General features: G+C 41.0%; 1 protein-coding gene across 3 annotated transcripts in view; it reads left to right on the plus strand.

The window, feature by feature from the left end:
* Positions 1–20,998, plus strand: part of LRIG2 (leucine rich repeats and immunoglobulin like domains 2) — a 60,931-nt gene that overhangs the window by 12,882 nt on the left and 27,051 nt on the right. For 2 of the 3 annotated variants that reach the window (XM_010359041.2, XM_030936138.1), the window contains exons 2-9: positions 11,863–11,928; positions 14,170–14,244; positions 14,399–14,533; positions 15,096–15,239; positions 15,368–15,511; positions 16,631–16,774; positions 16,978–17,121; positions 19,434–19,514. In XM_010359041.2, coding sequence (XP_010357343.2) covers positions 11,863–11,928; positions 14,170–14,244; positions 14,399–14,533; positions 15,096–15,239; positions 15,368–15,511; positions 16,631–16,774; positions 16,978–17,121; positions 19,434–19,514 — 933 coding nt within the window. The remainder of the gene's footprint in view (positions 1–11,862; positions 11,929–14,169; positions 14,245–14,398; positions 14,534–15,095; positions 15,240–15,367; positions 15,512–16,630; positions 16,775–16,977; positions 17,122–19,433; positions 19,515–20,998) is intronic. The other variant, XM_030936137.1, reaches the window with a different exon arrangement.

The raw sequence follows: 20,998 nt of genomic DNA on the forward strand, positions 1-20,998 counted from the left end.
CTGCTTCGGCCTCCCAAGTGCCTGGGATTACAGGAATGCGCCACCATGCCTGACTAATTTTGTATTTTTAGTAGAGACAGGGTTTTTTCATGTTGGTCAGGCTGGTCTTGAACTTCCGACCTCAGATAATCTGCCCGCCTTGGCCTCCCAAAGTGCTAGGATTACAGGCGTGAGCCACCATGCCCAGCTAAATGTTTCTTAATTTTGGGCTTCTCTTACATGTTTTTTGCATATCTATTTCAGAATCACTGTAAGAACTTGCTTGTGTAATCAAAATCTTGGTAGGTTGCAGCAGGAAAAGCATAGCCAACCCTGAGCATAGTGTGCTTATTTGAGGAGATATTAGACTTGGTGCCAGGTTAAACTACATAGGCATTAAGGAATGGTGGATTACATCAATAATAAGAAATCCAACTGATGCTTGGCTTTGATTAAACCTTCTTTACCAATAATATAAGTGATAAGATGACTTGTTTTACTCTCGATTAACTTGTAAAAATCTTTACAATAGGTTGGGTGCGGTGGCTCACGCCTGTAATCCCAGTACTTTGGGAGGCCAAGGCGGGTGGATCACCTAGGTCAGGAGTTCGAGACCAGCCTGGCCAACGTGGTGAAACCCTGTCTCTACTAAAAAAAGAATACAAAAAAATTAGCTGGGTGTGGTGGCAGGTGTCTGTAATCCCAGTTACTCGGGAGGCTGAGGCAGGAGAATCACTTGAACCCAGGAGGTGGAGGTTGTGGTGAGCCGAGATCGCGCCACTGCACTCTAGCCTGGGCAAAAGAGTGAAACTTCATCTCAAAAAAAATAAATCTTCACAATAACTTAATAATTGTAAGATATAAGTAGTCTGATACAAAGATATGAACCTAGAAAATGCTGGTACTTAAAAAATGCTCACTAATAGTGATGGAAAATGTCATAGTTTTCTGCATATTTTCTTTTTTTTCTTTTTTTGTTTTTTTGAGATGGAGTTTCCACTCTTGTTGCCCAGGCTGGAGTGCAATGACACGATCTCAGCTCACTGCAACTTCCATCTCCTGGGTTCAAGCGATTCTCGTGTCTCAGCCTCCCGAGTAGCAGGGATTACAGGCGCCCGCCACTATGCCCAGCTAATTTTTGGTATTTTTAGTAGAGACGCGGTTTCACCACGTTGGCCAGGCTTGTCTCGAACTCCTGACCTCAGGTGATCCGCCCGCCTGGGCCTCCCAAAGTGTTGTGATTACAGGCATGAGCCACCATGCCTGGCCAGCTTTCTGCATATTTTCTTTTTTTTTTTTTTTTTTTTGAGACGGAGTCTTGCTTTGCCGCCCAGGCTGGAGTGCAGTGGCCGCCTCTCAGCTCACTGCAAGCTCCGCCTCCCGGGTTCACGCCATTCTCCTGTCTCAGCCTCCCGAGTAGCTGGGACTACAGGCGCCCGCCTCGTTGCCCGGCTAGTTTTTTGTATTTTTTAGTAGAGACGGGGTTTCACCGTATTAGCCAGGATGGTCTCGATCTCCTGACCTTATGATCCACCCGTCTCGGCCTCCCAAAGTGCTGGGATTACAGGCTTGAGCCACCGCGCCCGGCCTCTGCATATTTTCATATATGAACAGGAACCTGTGTTCCACTGTTACTGAACTATTATTTTATTCTAAATGAGGGCAGGAAGGACAGATACTAAAAACATGGATAGGAGTGGTATTCCATGGTTTTGTACTGCTCACTAAAAATTCAGCTCTGTTCGTTTGAAATTTGAAGGCCAGATACTAGGTTCTAAAGTAGAATTTACGATTTCATACATCCGTCTAAAAAAACAGTCTAGTGTATTTGTATTTTTCACTATCTATCTGAGGTATCTTACTGATTAGGAAGGCAAAAGGACATGGAGTTGATAAGTTTTTCTTGTTCCTTGTCAGGTGTCATAATTAACCTGATTTGGTCAATTTATGGTATTATTCTGAAAACATTCGGTAGGAAGAATTCTAATCTCAGAAAAGTAACAAAATTAAAATCTTATTTCTGGTTGTGTGTGGTAGCTCATGCCTGTAATCCCAGCACTTTGGGAAGCTGAGGAGGGAGGATTGATTGAGTCCAGGAGTTTGGAACCAGCCTGGGCAACATGACGAGACCCTGTCTCTACAAGAAATAAAAAATTATCCTGGCTAACACGTCTCTACTAAAAATACACACACACACACACACACACACACACACACACACACACACACACACACACACACACACACACACACACAAACAATTAGCCGGGCGTGGTGGCAGGTGCATGTAGTCCCAGCTACTCAGGAGGCTGAGGCAGGAGAGTGGTGTGAACCTGGGAGGCGGAGCTTGCAGTGAGCTGAGATCGGGCCCCTGCACTCCAGCCTGGGCGACACAGCGAGACTCCATCTCAAAAAAATAAAAATAAAAAATTTGGCCGGGCGCGGTGGCTCAAGCCTGTAATCCCAGCACTTTGGGAGGCTGAGACGGGCAGATCACGAGGTCAGGAGATCGAGACCATCCTGGCTAACACGGTGAAACCCTGTCTCTACTAAAAAATACAAAAAACTAGCTGGGCGAGGTGGCAGGCGCCTGTAGTCCCAGCTACATGGGAGGCTGAGGCAGGAGAATGGCATAAACCTGGGAGGCGGAGCTTGCAGTGAGCTGAGATCCGGACACTGCACCCCAGCCCGGGCGACAGAGCAAGACTTCGTCTCAAAAAAAAAAAAAAAAAAAAAAAAAAATTAGCTGGGTGCAGTGGCACATGGCTATAGTCCCAGGTACTTGGGAAGCTGAGGTTGCAGAATTGTTTGAGCCCGGGAGTTAAGGTGAGCCATGATCAAGCTACTGCACTCAGCCTGGGCAACAGAGTGAGACCCTGTCTTGAAAGATAAAATCTTATTTCCTAGTACATTCTAGGTTAAAGGTATATTTAAATAAATTAATACCCATGGTAAACCTTTTTTTTTTTTTTGGAGGCAGAGTCTCACTTTGCTGCCCAGGCTGGAATACAGTGGCATGATCTCGGCTCACTGCAACCTCTGCTTCCCAGGTTCAAGCGATTCTCCTTCCTCAGCCTCCTGAGTAGCTGGGATTACAGGTACCTGCCACCACACCTAGCTAATTTTTTGTATTTTTAGTAGAGAGGAGGTTTCACCATCTTGGCCAGGCTGGTCTTGAACTCCTGACCTCGTGATCCACCTGCCTCAGCTTTCCAAAGTGCTGGCATTACAGATGTGAGCCACCACACCCGGCCTTTTTTTTTTTTTTTTTTTTTAAGATTGAGTCTTGCTCTGTTACCCAGGCTGGAGTGCAGTGGTGCGGTCTCAGCTCATTGCAGCCTCTGTCTCCCAGGTTCAAGCAATCCTCCTGCCTCAGCCTCCTAAGTAGCTGAGATTACAGACATGTGCCACCACGTCCAGCTAATTTTTGTATTTTCATTAGAGACAGGGTTTCACCATGTTGGCCAGGCTGGAGCCCATGATAAACTATTAAAATGGTACAAAACATTTTAAAGTGGGACAATAACAAGTTCCTTTGTCTTACCTAAAGAGAATTCACTGTTAATTGTTTCCTGGGTTGCTTCCAAAGTTTTACACATACATCTATCTTTTTTTCCTTTTCTTTAAAAACACACAAAACCATACCAAATATATAGCTCTCTATATTGCTGTTTTTATAGACTGCAGAGAATTCCATTGTGTAGGACTTGCATAAATTATTTAGCTGATCTCATCTTGATAAGCATATAGGTTTCTTTTTATGATTTTGTTATTACAGTAACTTCCTGATAGATATCGTTTCATAACTGTAGATATATATGCAGAGTAGATTCTTAGAAATGGTGTCACTGGGTAATTCTGAAACATCATATCTTATGATGTATATGCGTACTCCAGTAATTTGACCAAATCTTTGGTGAGCTGACTTGTTACTGGCATCTCTCATAAAATTAGAATTCAGAAGCAATATTTAGATTACTATTTCAATAAGTTAATTAGGGGAGTAGTCCCAATTAAGGTTTTATATTCTTTTTACATATATTTATATTATTCTAGTCTTCTAAGCAATCTGATAAGGGTGGTACTAATGGAAGAGACTGAAGCTGAGGTTCAGTGACTTGCCCAGTGTCCCAAAACTGGGCATGCTGAGGTTGTATTCTTAAATGTATCTGTAGAATTAATATTTTGTTTTTTTTATTGTTGTTACATTCCCTAGTGAAACAACATTTTTAATTATTAAGAACTCAAGGAGCTGGGCACGGTGGCTCTCGCCTATAATCCTAGCAATTGGGGAGGCTGAGGCAGGTGGATCACAGGTCAGGAGTTCGAGACCAGCCTGACCAACATGGTGAAATGCCACCTCTACTAAAAATGCAAAATTAGCTGGGCATAGTGGCACATGCCTGTAATCCCAGCTACTCGGGAGGCTGAGGCAGAAGAATACTGAGGCAGTAGAACCCCTACTTCTAATTTTTTTTCTCTTCTTTTTTGTTGTTTTGGAGACAAGATTTCCCTCTGTCACCAAGGCTGGTGTGCATAGCTCACTGTAACCTCAAACTCCTGGGCTCAAATGATCCTCCCCTCTCAGCCTCCTGAGTAGCTGGGACTGCAGGTATATAGTCCCACTTTGGTCTCCCAAAGTGCTGGGATTACAGGTGTGGGCCACCATGTCCAGCACCTCTGACTTAAAATTCATACAAAAAGTATTGTATGATGTATTACAAATAAGCAATACAAATGAAATATAGAAAGTTTAATTTGCAACAGCTTTATGCTTCAAACTATAATACAATCTTATTTATCCTGAAGATCTTTACCCAATGTTTATCCAATATAGCTAGCCACTTCTAGTTCAACCACAAGCAAAAATGTTTCCAGGAAGCATTTATTCACAGAAAAGACTCTCATATCTCATTTACTCCTAATTCAGATAGTTCTAACAGGAACTGGGGGTCTCCTAGCCTATGACAATTGATTAGAAACAAATTTTTGTAAAAAGTTAAAGTAGCCTGTTATAGAAAGGAAGGCTGAAATTTCCAAGAAATGAGAGCTTTTAGTGTAAAGCTGTTAGTGGTAGAGGAAAAGCCAACTTACAAGAGCAGACAATTTTCAGAGTTGTTTTAGAATTCTTGTGTTTAGTTCACTTTACTCCAAGAATACTCAAGATCATAAGCATGTTAAATCACACTATAGTGATTGATTATAATAGTAACCCTGAGTTTTTTTTGTTTTTCGAGAGTTTCACTCTTTTTTTTTTTTTTTGAGACGGAGTCTTGCTCTGTCGCCGGGGCTGGAGTGCAGTGGCCGGATCTCAGCTCACTGCAAGCTCCGCCTCCCGGGTTTATGCCATTCTCCTGCCTCAGCCTCCGGAGTAGCTGGGACTACAGGCGCCCGCCACCTCGCCCGGCTAGTTTTTTTTTTGTATTTTTAGTAGAAACGGGGTTTCACCGTGTTAGCCAGGATGGTCTCGATCTCCTGACCTCGTGATCCACCCGTCTCGGCCTCCCAAAGTGCTGGGATTACAGGCTTGAGCCACCGCGCCCGGCTGAGAGTTTCACTCTTGTTGATCAGGCTGGTGTGCAGTGACACCATCTTGGCTCACTGCAACCTCTGCCTCCTGAGTTCAAGCGATTCTCCTGTCTCAGCCTCTGAGTAGCTGGGATTACAGCCACGCGCCACCACACCTGGCTAATCTTTTGTGTTTTTAGTAGAGATGAGGTTTCACCATGTTGGCCAGGCTGGTCTCGAACTCCTGACCTCAGGTGATCCACCCGCCTCAGCCTCCCAAAGTGCTGGGATTACAGGTGTGAGCTACGTGCCCGGCTGATAATTATTTTGAAAACTAAATTATGCTAGGTACACACTTAACAAGACAAAGATTTCCAAATTATGCTGGCTAAATGAAGCACTGTCATACCCAAAATAGTAGATACAATGTTTTCTTATCCTTTAACTTTTACAAAGGGCCTCTTTGTCAGATGTTTTGTTTGCTGAAGTTCCCAGTTCAGCCTATTATTGCTGCATATTCTTGAAAACAAAATTGATGATTCAGATGTATGTGTGACTACAGAAGAAAACCCCTCCATTTCTGTTGCTGTAGGACTTCGTTGCAATTAGCTTGCTGAATTTGATTTTCTCTTCCAACTGTTGTGATTGCTCTGTACATCCTATAAATAATTTACCCCTGATGGTACTAAACAACTACGTTAATGGCACCTCTGGCTCCACATGATATCAAGGACATTAATAATTCATCATTTATTACAGCTACATCTCTGTAGATTAGCATGAGTGGGAATTGAGTTTACAACATTGAGATCAGGCCTTCTGAGAGAACTTTACTCCTCTGTCATCATATCTATAAATATTCAGATATTAGTGGTGTTAGAAAATAAAGGAAAGACTGTTACAAAGCTAGACTTTAGGTTAAGTTTATTAAGCATTAGATTTACAGCCTGGGCAACATAGGGAGACCCCATTTCTGCAAAACAGAAAAAAATTAGCTGGGCTTGGTGGCATTTGCTTGTGGTCCCAGCTACAAGGAGGCTTAAGGTAGGAGGATTGCTTGAGCCTGGGAGGTCAAGGCTGCAGTGAGGTGTGATCTCACCACTGCATTTCCGCCTAGGCAACAGAGCATTAGATTACTTCAAGTTCTTAAGTACATTTTAGGGATATTTGAAAGAGAGTTCTCCATTTCAGGTCTCTTGCTTTTTAAAAAAAATTATGCAAACCACCTGGAATTAATGGACATTGGGAAGAATAGTGAGACTTCAATTTTTAAAATCATCCAAATCCATATTCTAAGAGTTTTAAATTTGATATTTGAAGTCTTCATTTATTTATTTATTTTTAATTTTTTAACTTTTTTTGGGATGGAGTCTAGCTCTGTCACCCACGCTGGAGTGCAGCGGCAGGATCGCAGCTCACTGCAACCTCTACTTCCTGGATTCAAGCAATTCTGCCTCAGCCTCCCGAGTAGCTGGGATTACAGGTGCCTGCCGCCATGTCTGGCTAATTTTTTTTTGAAATGGAGTCTTGCTCTGTCAGCCCGGCTGGAGTGCAGTGGCGCTATCTCAGCTCACTGCCAGCTTCACCTCCCAGGTTCATGCCATTTTCCTGCCTCAGCCTCCCGAGTAGCTGGGGCTACAGGCACCTGCCACCACGCCTGGCTAATTTTTTGTATTTTTAGTAGAGACGGGGTCTCACTATGTTAGCCAGGATGCTCTCGATCTCCTGACCTTGTGATCTGCCTGCCTCAACCTCCCAAAGTGCTGGGATTACAGGCGTGACCACCACGCCTGGCCAATTTTTGTATTTTTAGTAGAGATGGGGTTTCGCCGTGCTGGCCAGACTTGTCTCAAACTCGCTGACCTCAGGTGATCTACCTGCCTCGGCCTCCCAAAGTGCTGGGATTACAGGTGTGAGCCACCGTGCCTGGCCCTAAAGTCTTCATATTTTAGTCTTCTGTCTTTTGGGAGGTACTTAACAAAAAAGAAACAGGAAAGGCATGCTTATGGGGAACAAGAGTGTCTGTGCACTCCTGTGTGCACATGTCATTTGATTAAATTCTAGAGTGAAATTAGGCGTAAAAGCTAATTTACCTGTTTGCAGTAAAGGAGAATAGTAGAGTTGATGTTGAATTTTCTTTTTTCTTTTTTTTTTTTTTTTGAGACGGAGTCTCGCTCTGTCCTCCAGGCTGGAGTGCAGTGGCCGGACCTCAGCTCACTGCAAGCTCCACCTCCCGGGTTTACGCCATTCTCCTGCCTCAGTCTCCCAAGTAGCTGGGACTACAGGCGCCCGCCACCTCGCCTGGCTAATTTTTTGTATTTTTTAGTAGAGACGGGGTTTCACCGTGTTAGTCAGGATGGTCTCGATCTCCTGACCTCGTGATCCGCCCGTCTCGGCCTCCCAAAGTGCTGGGATTACAGGCTTGAGCCACTGCGCCCGGCGATGTGGAATTTTTTACAGTTTTGGAGTGACTGCATCTCTGAGAATTGTTAAGTGCTGCTTTCAGAAAAAGAAAAAGATTACTAAAGTTGACAGTGCTTATAATCCTAGCACTTAGTCCACTGTCTGGCACATGGTCCAATAAATGTTTATTGTATGAATGACTAATCAGATCAATCCATATAATTCTAGTTAGACACTTGGTAACTTAAAACAGTTGTACTGATGCTGATGTATGTTAGTTGCTTTCTATGATAGTACTGCTTTGGGAATATATTTCAGTTCACGTTTAGTGTTTTTTTAATCTTAACTGAATGTGCGTTTTAGAAGGGTCTAGAGAGCCTCATTATATGGGGCTCTGACCTATGAGTCTGCATGAAAGCATATATCCTTTCAACAATATTATCTAGTACAGAGGCTGCAAATAATTTCAGGTTTCCTTTGGGTTGCACTGAAAAGCCTATAGATTCTTCAAAGATGAGAGAAAATTACTCTTTCCCAAAACAGAGGACACTGGACAGTTTTCACTAGTACCGAATACTAAGTTATTTGTAACGTATAAATTGAGTTTAATTTTATTGCTTTAGGTTTCTTTAATAATTATTTTCTTTAAAAATGATTATGTGGGTCATTGATTATTGACATTCATAGGAGAACTCTAGGGGATAAATACAGTCAAGAGTTACATTACCAGGAAGATTTAGCGTTGGGAAAGGCATTATGAACACTGTTAGGATTAAAATGAAAGCCCTTAATCTGGAAGGGGAAAACTGCTAAGTTATAGTAGTCACAAGATAAAAAATTAGATCATACTATGCTAGCCTGCTATACAGATGATATTAGCTCTTCATTTGCCAGACTAAGCAGCTTGGAGTAGAATATAGAATATCTAACTTAAAATAGAACAGTTGAATTACTCCTTGAGTCGAAACACCACAAAATGACAACAAAAAACATCTTTTCACTTACATTTTTATACAAGTGTATGTGTTTGTTGTTTAGTAGCAAGGGTGAATTGGATGAAGTATCTGAATATGAGATTTTTATGTGTAGTAAATTCATATTTTTATCTTTTATATTTTCTAACACCCTCCTCCTTTCATCAGTGTCCTTGAGCTGATACCTTGTGCCAGACATCTTGGAATATTTTAGAACTGTTGTGGAAAAGTGATAGTTTAACACACAGCTTTAGTTATGTCATGGTGTAAATTAAGCTCTTAAATGCAAGTGGCTAGCTTTTACAGATGGGCAGGCATGAATCTAGCTGAGAACAAATTTTTCTAATGTGATAGAGACATTATTCAGACCTGCATGCATCTGTCAACTGCCTCCAGTGGCACAGTGAGATAAAGTGATCTGCAGTGTTTCTGTAACGTGTCCCTATTGCTAGCCATATTGTAACATACAGTACATCTTTTAGGCAGACAGCTTGTGTGGGCTGCGTTCCACCTCAGCCTTGTAAAGATGCCAGAAGCATCAAGGTGATTTTTTTAAAAGCCTATTTAGCTATTTAGACTTAACTAATTCCAGTGAAATCTCTACTGTTATCTAATAAAGTACTTGCTAGAAGTGAGATGAAATTTCAAAATTTTAACTTTTATTGGTTGTTTTGACCTTAGATTGACCAATTAGTAATCTTTCTATGCCTGTTTCCATATTGGGAAAGTGAGTATTTTAAAAGTATTTGCCTCATAAGATTGTTGTGTGGATTTAGCCAGTTAATATGTGTCAAGTGCATAGAAGAATGCCTGTCTTAATAAATAAATGCTATCCACCAGTGCCGTCATTATTATTAACATAATTTGGGGTGAGATTAATTTCCTTTTCCTGAAGGTGGATTGCTTTTTTTTTTTTTTTTTTTGGAGACAGAGTCTTGCTTTGTCACCCAGGCTGAAGTGCCGTGGTGCAATCTGGGCTCACTACAACCTCCGCCTCAAGGGTTCAAGCGATTCTCCTGCCTCAGCCTCCCGAGTAGCTGAGATTACAGGTGCATGCCACCACACCTAGCTAATTTTGTATTTTTAGTAGAGACAGATTTCACTATGTTGGTCAGGCTGGTCTTGACTCCTGACCTGGGGTTATCCACTTGCCTTGACCTCCCAAAGTGCTGGGATTACAGGAGTGAGTCACCATGCCTGGCCTTGTTTTTTGTTTTTTGTTTTTTTTTTCTAACGGAAGGCCACATCCCTATCAAGGATGTGGTCAACTTCAATTTTAATATAGAAGCTCACCATTTTGACTTGTGAAATATATCTTCAAATGTATTTACAGTTAAGGTATAATACATAATCACTATAGGGAATAAAGAAACTATATACTGCTATGGAATGGTCTAAGATGTATTACTGAGTGAAAAAAGCAAGGGGCAAAATAATGTGTAAATTGTTCTATCATTTCTGTAAAACTTTGCTGTACATGCATAAAATATCTAGAAGTCTGCACAGGAAATGTCATATTTTCATTTGTTGTTACTGGGAAGGGGAATTGGGTGGCTGGAGACAAAAGTGGGAGACTTTTTTTTTTTTTTTTTTTTTGAGACAGAGTCTCGCTCTGTCACCCAGGCTGGAGTGCAGTGGCGCGATCTCGGCTCACTGCAAGCTCCGCCTCCCGGGTTTACACCATTCTCCTGCCTCAGCCTCCCAAGTAGCTGGGACTACAGGCGCCCGCCATCTCGCCCGGCTAAAAAAGTGGGAGACTTTTTACACTTTTTGATTATTGGACTATGTGAATGTATTCCCAAACTCGGAAGCTACACACACATATATAAATACACACACACGTAAAGTAAAATAGCTATTTTTAAATTGAGATATTTATTTATTTATTTATTTATTTATTGTTATTTTTTTTGAGACGGAGTCTTGCTCTGTCGCCCAGGCTGGAGTGCAGTGGCCGGATCTCAGCTCACTGCAAACTGCCTCCCAGGTTCATGCCATTCTCCTGCCTCAGCCTCCCGAGTAGCTGGGGCTACAGGCGCCCGCCACCTCGTCCGGCTAGTTTTTTTGTATTTTTTAGTAGAGACGGGGTTTCACCGTGTTAGCCAGGATGGTCTCGATCTCCTGACCTCGTGATCCGCCCGTCTCGGCCTCCCAAAGTGCTGGGATTACAAGCTTGAGCCACCACGCCCGGCCTATTTATTTATTTTTTTTGAGACAGAGTCTCTCCCTGTCGCCCAGGCTGCAGTGCAGTGGCTGGATCTCAGCTCACTGCAAGCTCCGCCTCCTGGGTTCACGCCATTCTCCTGCCTCAGCCTCCCGAGTAGCTGGGACTACAGGCGCCCGCCACCTCGCCCGGCTAGTTTTTTGTATTTTTTTTAGTAGAGACGGGGTTTCGCTGTGTTAGCCAAGACGGTCTCGATCTCCTGACCTCGTGATCTGCCCGTCTCGGCATCCCAAAGTGCTGGGATTACAGGCTTGAGCCACCGCGCCCGGCCAAATTGAGATATATTTTTATTCATCCTTTACAAATATTCTTGTCTGTCTGTACTACTCAAATTCACTACTCAAATTCACATTTAATAGGACTTTTATTTCTATTTTTTTGTTAAAAACATTTTTTTTGAGACAGAGTCTTGCTCTGTCACCCACGCTGGCGTGCAATGACGTGAACTCGGCTCACTGCAACTTCTACCTCCCGGGTTCAAGCAATTCTCCTGCCTCAGCCTCCCGAGTAGCTGGGATTACAGGCATGTGCCACCACACCTGGCTGATACGTGTATTTTTAGTAGAGATGGGGTTTCACCATGTTTGCCAGGTGAGTCTTGAACTCCTGACCTCAGGTGATCCACCTGCCTCAGCCTCCCCAAGTGCCAGGATTACAGGCATGAGCCACTATACCTGACCAAGAGGACTTTTAGTATTTCTATGTAGTTTCTTTTTTTTTCTTTAGGTCTACTCTCCAGCACTAAACTAAGAATGACATTTTGTCCTCTTTCAGGGATTTGAGTCATAATCGGTTGTCTAACTGGAACATCAGCTTAGAATCACAAACGTTACAGGAAGTGTAAGTTATTTTTATTTATTTAAAGTTATGTTAAATTCCTGAGGGAACTTAATAAATTGTGATTTGTGGGATGTTCAATCCAGATATGCCATAAAAAAATTGAAGGAAAAAATTAGTTAAAAGAAATAATTTGGGCCGGGCGCGGTGGCTCAAGCCTGTAATCCCAGCACTTTGGGAGGCCGAGACGGGCGGATCACGAGGTCAGGAGATCGAGACCATCCTGGCTAACACGGGGAAACCCTGTCTCTACTAAAAAATACAAAAAACTAGCCGGGTGAGGTGGCCGGGTGAGCTGAGTTCTGGCCACTGCACTCCAGCCTGGGCGGCCACTGCACTCCAGCCTGGGCGACAGAGCGAGACTCCGTCTCAGAAAAAAAAAAAAATTTGAAAACCTAAAATGTTTTTTTTTTTTTTTTTTTTTTTTTTTTTTTTTGAGACGGAGTCTTGCTCTGCCACCAAGGCTGGAGTGCAGTGGCCGGCTCTCAGCTCACTGCAAGCTCCGCCTCCCGGGTTCACGCCATTCTCCTGTCTCAGCCTCCCGAGTAGTTGGGACTACAGGCGCCCGCCTCGTCGCCCGGCTAGTTTTTTGTATTTTTTAGTAGAGACGGGGTTTCACCGTGTTAGCCAGGATGGTCTCGATCTCCTGACCTCGTGATCCACCTGTCTCAGCCTCCCAAAGTGCTGGGATTACAGGCTTGAGCCACCGTGCCTGGCCCTGTATAACCTTTTTAAATGTCTTGACATGTTATCTAAGATTGGGAGCATCATGTCTAAAGTAGATTTATATGAAATAGAATAATTTTGATATCGTAAGAGAGTATAATGGTTGATAGAATTCAGTTTTTCTCTTAACTAAATTTTTTCCTTTAATACTGAGATGTATTATGTTATTTTGGAGGGAGTTTTCTAAGATATTATTAATGTTAGTTTTTGCATCGTTACACTCCTAGAGCATTGTTACATTCCTAGAGGCACAACCATTAAGGTATGTAGGCCTATTTGCCTCTAGACTTAACACCCTCGGAACCCTGAGATTTACTTTCCTTTTTAATTCTTTGCTGACAGGGATACCTTCTTCATGCTCATTGTCTCTGCATTCTCTCCTCCCAGCCCCAAATTCACTGCTTCTAATGTGTTGTGGATGAGTACACAGTTGACAAGTTTGTTAGCTGAAAGAGTAGGCACTGAGGAAAGACCTGAAAATGCTTCAGTGGGAAGTGCATGGGCTTTTTGTAACTTTGGTTGGTTTCCTGAAGGTCTTTAGTTCTGGTTTCTTTTCTGTGCTCTAGATTGTTGAGGTTGTTCAATGACTAAAAACCAGGTTAATGAAATGTGATTGTATTAGATTTGCTACTAAAACATTTGAGACAATCTGTTTAAAGGGCTGCTGGGATCAGATGCAACACATTATGTTATCTGTAAAATTAGTCATAGATTCCATCTCTGGGTGGGCTGATAAATTTCATCTGTGGTCTCAAGTAACACTCTCTAACATTTGTATAGCTTCCGAATATATATATATATATATACACACACACACACACATTTATATGTGTGTGTTTATATATATTTAGAGAAAGAGAGATCTGGATGGACTGATTATGCCTTCTTTGTTTAAGGACTCAAATTAGCTGTCATAAACCCAACTTATTCAAAGAACTTTGCTTGAACTAACAATATTTAATGTGGAAAATACTTCGTAGCCTTTCTGATATTAATACCAATAGTAGATCAACACTATGAAAACACATTTCTTGGCCAGGCGTGGTGGCTTACACCGGTAATCCCAGTACTTTGGGAGGCCAAGGTGGGCGGATCACCTGAGGTCAGGAGTTTGAGATCATCTTGGCCAACATGGTAAAACCTGTCTCTACTAAAAATACAAAATTAGCCAGGCGTGGTGGTTCATGCCTGTAATCCCAGATACTCAGGAGGCTAAGGCAGGAGAATCACTTGAACCCAGGAGGCAGAGGTTGCAGTGAGCCGAGATTGCACTCCAGCCTGGACAAAAATAATGAAACTTTGTCTCAAAAAAAAAAAGAAAGAAAGAAAATAACATTTCTCATTAAAACCTCTAATTTCTCAATAAGTACATTTTTATTTTAGTCTAACTCATTCTGAGTCATAATTATTTTTCAAATTTGGCACCTATTCTAAAGAATATGTGTTAGCCAGAAGGTAGAATTCAAGAGGTAATATTTCCCTCACTAAACATTTAAATCTGTTTTTCCTCTTGCCTAGGAAAATGAATTACAATGAACTAACAGAAATCCCGTATTTTGGAGAACCAACGTCGAATATTACTCTACTTTCATTGTAAGTTAATAAGTTTTCAGGTTTTTTATTTATGAATAGTATACAGTTGTTTTTTTTTTTTTAAGCACATATATTGTTGATTCTAATTGTTTAACATTTTTGTGGCCTGGGGTGGATCAGTGGCAGCAGCTTCATTATAATCTTTGTTTTACAGAGTCCATAATATAATCCCAGAAATAAATGCACAGGCGCTCCAGTTTTACCCTGCTCTGCAGAGTTTAGACCTCAGCTCAAATATAATATCAGAAATCAAGACATCTTCATTTCCTCACATGCAGCTTAAATACCTGTAAGTAACACAGATTAAATTAGATTTACTTTAAAGCACATGTTTATTATTCATCAGTACCTATCTTTTCAAAAATATTTACTTATTGTGCTTTTTATATGCATATGTGAGACAAACCTAGGGTTGGTATATTGGGTGGTTGGCTTTGCCCATTCACCCCACAAGCCCCCTAAAAAAAGATTGCACTATTGTCAGAAAATATTGGTAAATATCAAGGGTAATTTTGAGATTCAGTTTTTTTGTTTTTTAAACCAAGATTTCTAAAAGGTAAATAGAGGTTTGTTAAACAATGGCTTACCGTGTATAATGATAATTAGCATGTGTGCCAGTGTTTTCCAGTTTACAGAGCATATTCACACATGCTGTTTTGTAACAACCTAAATGAAGTAGGTAGCCTCCTAATTTTGTAGATGAAGAAACAGAGCATTTAAATGATTTATAAAGTTGTGGATAGTCATTAAGTGATAGCTGGGGGCTTAGACATAGATATTTGGCAGCTTTCTAGTGGTAGAATTTTTATTTTACTAAATTTTTTCTTTTGCTATTATCTTGTTTATTTTAGGAATTTAAGTAATAACAGGATAACCACCTTGGAGGCTGGCTGCTTCGATAATTTATCGAGTTCCTTATTAGTGGTAAAGTTAAACCGTAACCGAATTAGCATGATTCCACCTAAGATCTTCAAGCTGCCTCACCTCCAATTCTTGTGAGTAACAAAATAGTTGGATTATAAAAGATAGTTTTTTTGTTACAGGGTCTTTCTCTTTTAATTTAATTACTGTTAGAGCGTTTCAGCAAACCAATTTCCTGACTCTAAAATTATTTTTGTTAAAGGGAACTTAAAAGAAACAGAATTAAAATTGTGGAAGGCCTTACATTCCAAGGGCTTGACTCCTTAAGATCTTTGAAAATGCAGCGGAATGGAATTAGCAAACTTAAGGATGGAGCATTTTTTGGCTTAAATAACATGGAAGAACTGTAAGTACTCGGGACTAGAGGTGATTATTAGGAAAGTAGTCTGTTTGGGACTTTTCAATGTCAAATGGCTAGGATAGTCGTTCTGATTATAATTATAGAGATATGTTCATTCTTTCCCTGCTCACTGATGTGAAATAAGTGTACATAAAACCTTTAAAGTTTTGTTAGCTAACTGATCATTTTTGAAATAATTCTTATAAACTTCTCGTCTAAAAAGTTTATATTCTTTTTTTTTTTTTCTTTTTGAGACGGAATCTCACTCTGTTGCCCAGACTGGAGTGCAATGGCGTGATCTCGGCTCCTGCAACCTCTGCCTCCCAGGTTCAAGCGACTCTCCTGCCTCAGCCTCCTGAGTAGCTGGGATTACAGGCGCGTGCCACCAGCCCTGGCTAATTTTTGTATTTTTAGTAGAGACAGGGTTTCTCCCTGTTGGTCAGGCTGGTCGCAAATTCCTGACCTCATGATGCACCCACCTCGCCTGCCAAAGTGCTGGGATTACAGGCGTGAGCCACTGCACCAGGGCAAAAAGTTTATATTCTTAATGTTTTGGTTAATGAAAATTATCAGAATTTATCCAAACGGGTATACTATACCACTTGGCCTGTTGGTTTTGTAGAGCTGCTATTTTAGACAGTCTTACTACCTTCTAGCACTAAATCTTTTTTTTTTTTTTTTTTGAGGTGGAGTCTTGCTCTGTCGCCAGGCTGGAGTGCAAGTGGCGCGATCTCGGCTCACTGCAACCTCTGCCTCATGGGTTCAAGCCTTTCTCCTGCCTCAGCTTCCTAACTGGAACTACAGGCGTGTGCTGGCATGCCCAGTTAATTTTTGTATTTTTAGTAGAAACGGGGTTTTACCATGGTGGTCAGGATAGTCTCAATCTTTTGACCTTGTGATCTGCCCATCTCGGCCTCCCAAAGTGCTGGGATTACAGGCGTGAACCACTGCGCCCGGCCAAGCACTAAATCTTAAATAAAATACACATTTTTATTGAATAGAATTGGTCAGCTCAGTTGTGTTGAACAAAGGTATATGCTTCTCTGGGAAAAACTTAAGATTTAAAGCTAGTTAATTGAACTGCCTTGTTTTGGAACGTATTTTCTTCTTTCTCTAATTCTGCAGAGAACTGGAACACAATAACCTTACACGAGTGAACAAGGGATGGTTGTATGGCTTGCGAATGTTACAGCAGCTTTATGTGAGCCAGAATGCTATTGAAAGAATCAGCCCTGATGCATGGGAGTTCTGCCAAAGACTATCCGAACTGTAAGTGTTGGATAGCATTTCACTGGAGGCTGTGAAACTAGAGCAGATTGGAATAAATCATTCCCATGGACAGTAATGAGATATAACATCCCTCTTTACTAGAAATTTGTAGAAAGCTCTAAATTTACCATGTAGATATAATAAGAATTGTAAGTCAAACCAAATACAATGAATTCCTTACCTTCCACATTTCTTGTTTTCAGTGATTTGTCCTATAACCAGCTGACCCGCCTGGATGAATCTGCCTTTGTGGGTCTGAGCTTATTGGAGAGATTGAATTTGGGAGACAACAGAGTCACTCATATTGCTGATGGTGTATTTAGATTTCTTTCCAATCTTCAGACATTGTAAGTATATCCATTCTCTTTTTTGGTTGTTGTTACTGATTTTTGTAGTACAATAAAGCAAATTAATTAAAACAACTAATCAGTCTGCAAATTATGTATGCTAATATTTTGTGGTTCTTCTGTTCTGTGCCTCAGAGCCAGACAGTCTTATTTGTCTCCATCTCCATAAAAATCCCAAGCCTGTAGTAGGCAATTCAGTTTGTAGTTTAATTCTGAGTTAATCCCATAAACAGCAAAGCATGTCTTACTGTGTTGCTATGGAATAAAACACAGTTGCTAGTGTCAGGAATGCAGTCATTTTCTTGTTCCTTTGAACTTGACAATATACCAGGGCTACTAGTTCTCATTCAAAAGGATGCAGGATGTGTAGAGGGAACTGCCGTGGTGGGAGACCAGTTCACTATTAGTGGTTTGCTACATGACTTTGGATGGAAGAAACTAATACTTATTATCTGATGTGTGCCAGGTGCTTTCAAATACTAGGATGATACTGCTGTTTTCCATATTAGGAGGCTGAGGTTCAGAGAAATTTAAATAATTTCCTCAAAGTCACATAGCTTGTAAATGTTGGGCCAGAATCAGATCCCAGGTCTGTTTGATGCTAAAGCTCATGCCCATTTTATCATAACCACCGGAAGAACAAAATCACTTAGCTTTTCCTGGGCATCATTTTTTCTTCTCTTTTATATGGTGAAGGAAGGATATAGGATTAGATGGTTGCTAAAGGCAGTTTCCACGCTAAAATTCTGTGGTTCTGTAAGTTATTCAATTTATAGAATATAAGAATATGTTTTTATGAACTTTTTGTATTTATATATAAATATATCTAATTTTAGAATATAATTTTACTAAATAAAGAGGTATTTTAATGAAATATAGTAGTCTCAAACACAGAGCAGAATAAAAGAAAACAAAGAGTAAGTAGTAGAATTTGTAGATTCTTAAGTTTCCTGAATAGGGGACTTTATGGTCGTTAGGTTTTGAGTTGAAATGGTTCAGAGAAGAGGCTTCCCAACTTGGAGACCTAACCATCAATGAGAGGGAAAGCAAGATAATTTTGTGAAGGGTATATACATGCACAGGTGTGTATTTGATTTTTTTTTTTTTAACTTTCTTTAGATTTGGCCTTGAAAAATTAAAAGTGATTGTATTTTTCCTTTTCCTATATTATCAGAAGTGAAATTGGATCAATGCAATCTCAGAAACTTAGATGTAACTGCAGCCTTTTGGCAGTTGAAGGGGTCGCAAATAGGTTATTTTAGTATACTACTGATTATTACTTTTAGAATTAAAGTTTAGGAAAGTAATAGCAAAAGTAAATGGTTGTGTAATACCACAGAGATAGTTAAGACAGAATTAGGATCAAATCTGGGGAATTCTGGCTTTAGCGTCGTGCTCTTGCCAGGGTAGATACAGTTCTTAATTTGTTGAATGGTTTCTATTTATGCTGCGCTGTGGAGGAGGGGGAAAGTCCTGAAGAGCTGAGCCATTGGTTCTTTCATTATTTATTCCTTAGTAAAATAAAATGAGCTTTATTAGCTTTTCACTTAAAGAAAGCTAAGTGAAAAGAGGGATCTCCTCTTTACTGCTAATCACACAACTCTGCATGTCCCTTATAAAGTAGAAAGCTTTGTGCTTTATTATGAGATGACTTAAAGAAGCAAAAGTGATTAAATATTTTTAATTCTATGGAAATAATTATTTTATCATAACATGATGTGGTACAGTTGCATTTCCTCTGAGAATGGAACAGTGAATTTTAGAAGATCCATAGTTTCCCTTTGAAAGAAAATCTGATGACACTGTACCACATGGGTATATCATTTTTGCTTCCCATGGGGCATCTTTAATTGCTCTTGAGCAGTGAAGCTCTGTATTGATATTACTCTTTGTCAGCCATTGTAAGTTTAAGGTCCCAGGGGAAGGCTTGGGTCACCCAGAAATCCCATTAGTCTGAAATCAGATTTATAAGCCATATACTCTGCATCTTGAAACACTCCTCTTTTCAGGACTCTGTCTATACTTTTTAATATGCTAACATAATGAGGGACTCTTAGCTCGGAAGAGTAATACTTTTAGCAGGTTGCTTTATTTATCAAGGCCAGCTGAATTCTTAGCTTATAAGAATCAGTTCTTACATGTTTATTACAGATATTTCTTAAGAAGCAGACTTGAGCCTTCATCATAAATAACTGTTAAAGTAAGGATCAGAATTAGCATGTGCACCTTGACATCACCATGCCAGGATGCTGCTCAGTGTTATGATGGTTGTATTGACTAATAGAACCTATCTTTCTCTGACATTTTTGTAGAGACTTAAGAAACAATGAAATTTCATGGGCCATAGAGGATGCTAGTGAAGCCTTTGCTGGACTCACAAGTCTCACTAAATTGTATGTATTTATAATATATATGTATGTCTGCATAGGCATGTTTTCAAGAACTGACTGTAAATATGATTGAATTATGTTTATTTCATATGGCTAGAAAGTCTGAGCTTTCTGACACTCTGGGAGCTTTATGGGGATTTCTTTGTTTGTTTGTTTGTTTGTTCGTTATTTTTTTTTTTTTTTTTTTTTTGAGACGGAGTCTTGCTCTGTCGCCCAGGCTGGAGTGCAGTGGCCGGATCTCAGCTCACTGCAAGCTCCGCCTCCCGGGTTTACGCCATTCTCCTGCCTCAGCCTCCGGAGTAGCTGGGACTACAGGCGCCCACCACCTCGCCCGGCTAGTTTTTTTGTATTTTTTAGTAGAGATGGGGTTTCACCGTGTTAGCCAGGATGGTCTCGATCTCCTGACCTCGTGATCCACCTGTCTCGGCCTCCCAAAGTGCTGGGATTACAGGCTTGAGCCACCACGCCCGGCTTGTTTGTTATTTTGAGACCGAGTCTCGCTCTGTAGCCCAGGCTGGGGTGCAGTGGCGTGATCTCGGCTCACTACAACCTCTGCCTCCTAGATCCCTCCCTGTTGAAGCAATTCTCCTGCCTCAGCCTCCTGAGTAGCTTGGATTACAGGCGTGTGCCCAGCTAATTTTTGTATTTTTAGTAGAGATGGGGTTTCACCATCTTGGCCAGGCTGGTCTTGAACTCCTGACCTCGTGATCTGCCTGCCTCAGCCTCCCAAAGTGCTGGGATTATAGGTATGAGCCACTGCACCTGGCTGGTTTTTTTCCTTTTTTTTTTTTGAGACAGGGTCTTGCTCTGTCGCCCAGGCTGGAGTGCTGTGGCGCAGTCACAGCTCACAGCAGCCTCAACCTCCTGGGCTCAAGTAATCTCCCACCTTGGCATCCTAAGGAGCTAGGACTAAAGGTGTGTACCACCATGCCTAACTAATTAACTTTTTTTTTTTTTTGTAGAGACAGTCTTTCACTATATTGCCCAGGCTGGTCTTGAACTCCTGGGCTCAAGTGATCCTCCCACCTTGGCCTCCCAAAGTGCTGGGATTATAGGCATGAGCCACCATGCCCAGCTAGTTTTTCTGTTTCTGTGTTTGTTGTTGTTGTTGTTGTTGTTGGGGCACTTTTTATTGAAAAAGCATTCCTATGGACACTTAAAGAGTAGTTATTTATGGAAGTAGAATTTCTATTCAAGTAAAATGAATGCATTGAGAAAGTAATGTCTTGATAATCTGTTTAATTTGTAGTTTGTTTAATTGTATGAGATTTATGAGTAATTTATCTAGCAGAAGTAGAGCATTCTCTCACATAAGATTTTAGGTCTTCTCCCATGAGAATAATTTCTCCAAAGGGTCACACTTGTCTGAATTTCTTTGACAGTCTTTTGCTATGAATGGAGACATGAGGAATATAATTGAATTTAGCATCTGAAAATTACCAGTTTATCAGTGGTCAAGATGGTTGTTCACCTCATTGAGCTTTGAT

Source organism: Rhinopithecus roxellana, chromosome 8 (genome assembly GCF_007565055.1).
Source record: "Rhinopithecus roxellana isolate Shanxi Qingling chromosome 8, ASM756505v1, whole genome shotgun sequence".
Taxonomy (NCBI): Eukaryota; Metazoa; Chordata; class Mammalia; order Primates; family Cercopithecidae; genus Rhinopithecus; species Rhinopithecus roxellana.